Source organism: Cupressus sempervirens, chromosome 6 (genome assembly GCF_028749045.1).
Source record: "Cupressus sempervirens isolate cs-2001-9-10 chromosome 6, ASM2874904v1, whole genome shotgun sequence".
NCBI lineage: Eukaryota > Viridiplantae > Streptophyta > Pinopsida > Cupressales > Cupressaceae > Cupressus > Cupressus sempervirens.
In genome coordinates, this window is record NC_143123.1 from 713,279,486 (window position 1) to 713,286,805 (window position 7,320).

Below are 7,320 nucleotides of genomic sequence, written 5' to 3' on the forward strand. Positions count from 1 at the left end.
TTGACCTCTGTACACAGATGGTGAGTGAGAAGATTGCCTTGTCTTTAGAGTCCGAGTCCGAGAAAGAGCCTGGTGGAATAGATCAAGGGAGAAACTGAATGGAACCTGATGAGGAAGTCGTGGCAGATCTAGAAGAATGTTCGGAGGATGATGTAATCTTGATGAGTAAACTCTTCTATTGGCAGATGGAGGACTATGATCTTTTCCATAGCTATATGGTGGGAGTGGAGGAAATAGAGCAGGGTGTAGAGAAGGATGTATTCTTGCCAGAGTACGGGAAATACAAAGGAGAGGCCCATTTGAATGAAAACCCGACTCACAAATTTGACGCCAAATGACCAATCAAGTACGAATAATGCTTTGTATGAGTTACTTAGCTCGGAAATAAGCAAAACCCATGCAACATATTTGTTGGCGATGATTGGGATACAATGTTGAAAGTGACATCTTTCGAAATATTCATGGAATATATGGACGTGTTTGCTTGGACTTCCAAGAACCTTAAGGGCATATATTGCCAGAGAATGAACAAATAGTACCCTGTGTGGTGCTGGTTTGAGATGTGTTGCTTGCTTGTGTGGTATAGGTATTCAATAGTGTCGTCTTCAGTTGAGGCATAGTCTAGATGTCTTGAATTTCGATTTGCACCTCTATTTGTAACATCTGCCGCAGTATGTTGTTTTCGGCCTCTATCCTCTTGGAAGTACTTGTTGCCACTTGTATCCTTCCTTACTGTCATGGCTTTTTCTATTTCTTCCTTTGCCTCCTGTACCATCTGCTTCTCTGTATGGGGATCATGATACATCACTTGTTTTGCTTGGTTCCAGGTGACAAAAAGTACCTTCTCTTCTTCGATGTTGAGTTAGTTTACACTAGGCATCGGGCAGTTAACATCTTCATGGTCTCCAAGGCCACACCAGCAACACAACTTTTGTTGTGTGTCACTCTTTGTGCACTAGTTGCATGCTCGACATTTAATCATCGACTGTCCCTTTGAACCGTATAATATTCAGCTTTTGTTATCATTGCCTCCTCTCTCTCTGCGTCAGTTGCTTTAGAACTGACCTGATGATGCATTGTTTGTTTGTTGGTTAGGTTTGGCTATCTCGGAGGTAGATGGTTGCTCCTGTGTGAAGAGCACCTTGTTGGCCCCTTTGTCTTCAAGTTGTATGAGCATTCCTTAGTGGAATGACTCATCACTTGGCAGATGTCGCACAATGATTTCTTCAGACACGACCCCTTCATGTGCCTGCTTCCCCTACACTCTGTGCCCCACATCTCTCGTCACTGCGTCCTGCACTTCCCTCCATTGTTTTAAATTCACGCATCATACATTCCATTTCTTTCTAGGGGCTTGCACCTTTTTATTGGATTCGTCTTCACTTTCACTACTATTCTCCTCTCTCAATGATTCATTACTTTCAGATGAGGACTTTCTTTTTTCATTTGCTTCTATGGCTTACCTTCACTTTCCAAGTTCATGGCTGTGGTGTAGGTTTTTGCATACGATGAATGCGGTACTATTTCATTTTTTTTTTTTGGAGAGGCATTTAATCCTTTGACAAACCATTGTTTCTTCAATTTGTCCATTGGCTGAGTTGCCATTGTGCCAAGTAATTCTTTGAGCCCTTGGTTATATGCATGCACATTTTCTGACTTTCTCTGCTTCGAGTTTTATATTTTTGCTACTATATTTTTGTCCCAAAGCAGTCTGAATTTTGCTTGGAATTCCTTCTTAGATTGTCCGATGTATTGATGTTGGACTTGTTCATATTGGAGTACCAATCAATGAAAACTCCATGTAGGGTCACGGGAACTGCTAGACCCACTCATCTTTATCCATTACTTCGTTTCCCATCCAAATAGTTTCGCATGTATGACAATGTCTAATAGGATCCTGCTTCTCGTCACCACTGAACTTTGACAATTTATGTTTCTAGGACATGTTTCCTCTGGTTGTCTGTCATGGACTGGTTGGTCATGTTCCCCAACTGGTAGGGTTGTTTACCTTAACCACCATGTGGTGTCACTCTGACACTCTTTGCTCAATGTCCTCTTCCCTCGCCTCTTCTCTCCCTTCGTCTTGGATTTCCTTTCCTTCACGTCTGCCTTGGGTTTCTTCTATTCGCAAGATACTTGATAGGTTTATGAATTGTTCTCGCATTTCCTGGATCAAATTCAGCCTTTTCCATCTCTCCTCAAGAAAGTCCTCACTATTCTTACTTGTCAATGTTCTGGCGAACCATAGAGTTCCCTTTCATTTCTTGCACCTCTTGTAGCACCCGCGTTGTCACCCTACATGACACCATCGTGTCCCCTTTGGACAACCCTTCAATTGGTTGTCCCTTGGCAAGTTGCCTTAACCTCCGTCTCCGTTCGACTTAATGTGTGAGAATTATAGCTTGGGGTGTGGCTTGCAGGGCACATGTTTGCTCCTTCTTGTTTCTATCCTTACTTAATAAGTTGGCCATCAATTCAAATAAAACACAATAATTAATTAGAACACTTTTTTTAATTCATCTCTCTACACAACATGGGTCAATTGTGCGACCTTGTTATTAAAGATTTACAAGTGTCCTTTTATTATCCCTTCTCGAGGGTTAACAGTTCATGAGTTTGTTCTTTGCTGGGTTGTTCTGGATCTGTTTCCTCCCTTCGGTTCGCCTGAGCGACGGATGCTTGTGTGAGTAGACAGGGAAGGTGATGCAACAACCTATTTGCCTTGAGGCTCACATTCTACACACCCCACTTAGTATCTTGAGCAACTTCCGTGTGTGTAGCCTCCCTATGAACAAATGTTTTGATATCCACCCAAAACAAAATGTAAAAGTTGTCCGTTAGATCATTGTCACTTTGGCACTCCTTGCCTTAGTGTCCTCTTCCCTCACCTCTTCTCTCTTCATCTTGGGTTTCTTCCATTTGCAGGATGCTTGATAAGTTTATGAATTTTTCTCGTGTTTCCTCGATCAAATTCATCCTTTGCCATGTCTCCTCACTATTCTTACTTGTTGATGTTATGGCGAATCATAGAGTTCCCCTTCGGTTCCTTCACCTCTGGTGGCACTCGTGTGGTCACCCTCGATGACACCACCATGGTCCCCTTCAAACAACCCTTCAACTGGTTGTCCCTTAGCAAGCTGCCGTAACCTCCATCTCCGTTTGGCTTGTTGTGTGAGAATTAAAGCTCGGCGTGTGACTTGCAGGGCACATGTTTGCTCCTTCCTATTTCTATCCTTATTGAATAAGTTGGGCATCAATTCAAACAAAACATTATAATTATACATAACACTTTTGTTAATTCATCTCTCTGCACAACATGGGTCGGCTGTGTGACCTTGTCATTACAGATTTACAAGTGTCCTTTTATTCTCCCTTCTCAAGGGTTAACACTTCATGATTTTGTTCTTTGTCGAGTTGTTTCGGCTCAGTTTCCTCCATTGGGTTCGTCTGAGTGATGGATGCTTCTGTGTATAGACGGGGAAGGTGATGCAACAACCTGTTTGCCCCGGGGCTCACATTCAATGTGCCCTATACAGTATCTTGAGCAACTTCCATGACTGCAGCCTCCCTGCGTACAAATGTTTCAATAGCCACCCAAAACAAAATGTGAAATTTCTCTGTTAGAGCATGTTCTCCTTCGAAGAGCTCAGTAACTCCTTTGTCGTTGGTGATGATATTTTCATTAACAGGAAGTTCCATTTATTCCCCATATTCCATGACCTTTTTTGCTTCCTAGATTTGATTGGCAATAACACCAAATGTTTACTGTCACAGGTGAACTGGTTTAGTGCATAGTATGAAAGTAACGAAAGCATAACACAGAAGTTAACACAATGTTTCAGGACACCTTACTGCTCATTTCATCATATGACAATGCTCTAAGAGTTTATGATATCTATTCCTGTTCAGGGTATCCATGGTATCTGAAGGGTCGTAGCTCAACCGTTGCATTCTAACTTCCTTCAGTAATTGACACTTACACAATCAATTATTAACTTTTCCCAAAAGACTACACAAATATTACCGGCAACAATTTGCAGCTTACAAACTCTTCAATTGATCTCTAACAACATTCCATAACCTTTTAAAAAGGATGATTAATTTATGATTACTATTTTAAGAATATGGGCCCAATTAGTGTTTTATTAGATAGTGGTTTTGAACACCTTTCAAAAAAATCTTTGGTGGAAAAACAAACTCAAACAAAAAGGGTAACTGTAAAGAGACAAGTTTGGCATGGAAGAGGATATCCACTGTTATTGTTATGAAAACCTTATTTAGAGCTTGAGCAATAGAGTTCATCTCCACCCAAGGATTAAATTCCTCTAGTACAGGGGATTTGGGAAATGAATGCTTTCTTGGTTGGAGAACACAGAGTCTCATCTATGTGAGCTGATTCCATCCAAGGTTCTCAATTGTAGATATATTGTAGATTGTAATTAATTCCAATTTCAATTTTGTGATTGTGGATTCCAGTTTTGATTAAAAGTTTCAAATTTAATTCCAGACTTTGTCAGAGTTAATATTATTAAATCCCAGGTTGCTCTTGTGTGAAGAGCACCTGTTGGCTCCTTTGCCTTCAAGTTGTTTCCTAAGAAATCAGTTCAGAGCTTTTATTGTGGCTTGGCTGTACCAACATTGGGGACGCATACATGTGTTGGAGGCAGTCACACACATTTTATATTTATATTCTTTATTTCTTGGCTGCCTTTTGAGCCCATAACATATTAATATATTTGTTTATTCTGCTGACATACTATTTTCCGTTTAGCTGCTGTACAATATGACATGATCGTGTTTACTAAATCTGTAAGTTATTTTTGCAGTGTATTAATGTAAATGATATTTGGGCTGGGACTTATTGGTTGATGGGATTTTAGTATCTTGGGTCAGATTTTGGTTCGAGTAATATTGAACTCCAATAGTGCTATTCTGTATTCCTTATTTATTCCAGTTTGCATCAACCTGAAATTACAAAACAGATTGCATTACTCCAATTTTCCATTCATGATTATTACAGGATTTGAAAAAATACTTTTCTAAAATTTATGCTTAGATTCTGCTGAAAGTAGAAAAGAAGCTATCTAGATATCGAAAATAACAATTCTGGATACAGGCGCACCGATGGCCTCCAGACTGTTAAAATATTGGATACTTTACCAAGACATGTTTTGGAGCGTACGAGGGGATTTCCGACAAGGGTATGTCTCCTCTCTCTCTCTCTCTCTTTCTCTTGATGTTTAATTACTTCCATACCTGTCTCAATATTGTCTGGGAAAAAATGTAATGCCTGGGTTACTTTTCACTATGAAATGTCTTTTTCATGGGAAAAAAATGAACTATAGACAATTTCCCCTGAGAAATACCCTTTATAGTTGACTTCTTTGGTTGAATATATTTAGCTTTGAGACTTTAAAGTTTTAAACTAGCATTATGTTAATTGTATTTGCTATTATTTTAGATTAGTAGCTAGCATCTGATTACATAGCTTATTGCCAAGGTATTTTTTGACAATATATAAGACCATCTCTTTATTTATCAGTTTCAAATATATTAATGATCAGTTAACTTCTCTCTAAGCATGTAATATATAAGGCAGCGTTTTTTTAATGATTTAAGCACAGTAACTGTTTAGTTTAAGCTTGTGAGAAATCCAAGAGAGTAGTTTTTAGATGACCCAAACACACTTGTTTCATATGCTTGTTTTATTCGCTTATTACATGGCGTGAAGACTAACTGTGTGTAATTTGGTTATCAGAAATGGGGAAGTGATCATCTAGCTTTAGCTTGTCAGCTTGCGTTCACCCCAAAAATTCCAACAAATGAAGATCACTGAGCAGCTTTGTTATGAATACAGCTGGTTCTGTTGCATCTGGCCTACACAGTTCTGTTTCAAACATCTGCTACACCTCTGAGTTCCATTGTATATATAATATATGTTAATAAATGAGATATATCAGCTATATGCAAATGTAATTTTCTTGTTGCTTGTTACAAAATTTGGATGGCATAGAGTCTTTCATTCTTATAATCCTCTCAAATAGCAATGTAAAAGTTTTATTTTATTCAGTTTATTATTGGATTTTATGGTATGTGGAATCTATACAAAGAGCTTGTTTATGTTGAGTCTTGACCTGCAAAATATCAGTTACATGTGAGGTCGGTGAAAGCTCAAAAATGTTGAACTTCAATTTCCTTAATTTTAATTTGTAACAAAGTTGAGGATCTCTAACCATAGATAAGGTGATTGAGTGGAGGATACAATTTTACCATGATAGGTTACCCTATAAGGAAATTGAGTTAGGGTATGCAAATTTAGAATCTATTATCCTAGTTGTGGTTGATTATTCTTGAAGAGCACACGATTATACTGAGATGGGGGTGAATCCGTATAATAAGAAATTTGCCAATTTAAAACTTTTTATCAAATAACTTTAAATTCTGAAATGAACAATTATGCATACGAATGCAAGAAAACCATGGAAAATAACTACTTTTGATATATAAATTTGATCTTTTACAACGTTGGTCTGTACGCTACAACCTACTAGAGGCTTCAACCCTTATATTTATGAGCACCAACTCACTGGAAGCTCCGACTCCCACACTTTGCAGGCTCCAATCTTCTGGAAGCACCAACCTCCACTGCTGTCTACGTAAGCACCTACCCACTACACACAAACTTCTCTTGCACCTTAATAATGTTGCTTACCCAACTGATGATTACTTCTGTTTTCTTCACAATTTGAAGTATCCTTGTCTTGTGAAATTTGACCTTCAATTTTCTGCAAGAAGTTCTATCCTTTATTCAGTGGCTACTCGGTAAGCTGCTGCTTTTATAGACTTATACCAAAACTTTTTTTAACAGATATATACTTAATAGCAGTGAATCCGAAATTATATGCATATATTCTTTCACTCCCTCTTTTATATTGTATTCATTGCTATCACAAACCTCTTATTACTTAATAAATTATTCTATTTTATTCATTCATCTCTCATCTTTCGCACATTAAATACTCTGAATCATAGTTCTTCCTTTCAAGCACATATACCTTCGTACACATATTTCTCCGTATACTTTTCTTACCCTTGTTTGCACTTTCTTCACTTCTTATTATTGACACATCTGCATACATCTTATCTATATTTTATATTTTCATCTCACTGGTTCACTTGCCTCATTCGATTTCTTATAAGTATCTTAAATTTCATTATATAACGAAACATGACTTTTCAAGATTAAGAATCACGTCTTTTATTAACAAAATAAACAATACTTACAAACTACACTTTCCAATCAATGAATTTAATTCTGAC

General features: G+C 38.0%; 1 protein-coding gene across 4 annotated transcripts in view; it reads left to right on the plus strand.

Annotated features, from left to right (window-relative positions):
- LOC149554269 (carbon catabolite repressor protein 4 homolog 6-like) overlaps nt 1-6,092 on the plus strand; it is a 270,686-nt gene extending 264,594 nt beyond the window's left edge. For all 4 annotated transcript variants that reach the window (XR_016353242.1, XM_089789492.1, XM_089789491.1 and 1 more), the window contains 2 exons: nt 5,117-5,201; nt 5,759-6,092. Coding sequence is in view for 3 of the 4 variants with exons in the window: in XM_089789492.1 (XP_089645618.1) it covers nt 5,117-5,201; nt 5,759-5,836 (163 nt within the window). In the remaining variant the exon portion in view is untranslated. The remainder of the gene's footprint in view (nt 1-5,116; nt 5,202-5,758) is intronic.
- The last annotated feature ends 1,228 nt before the right edge of the window (nt 6,093-7,320 follow it).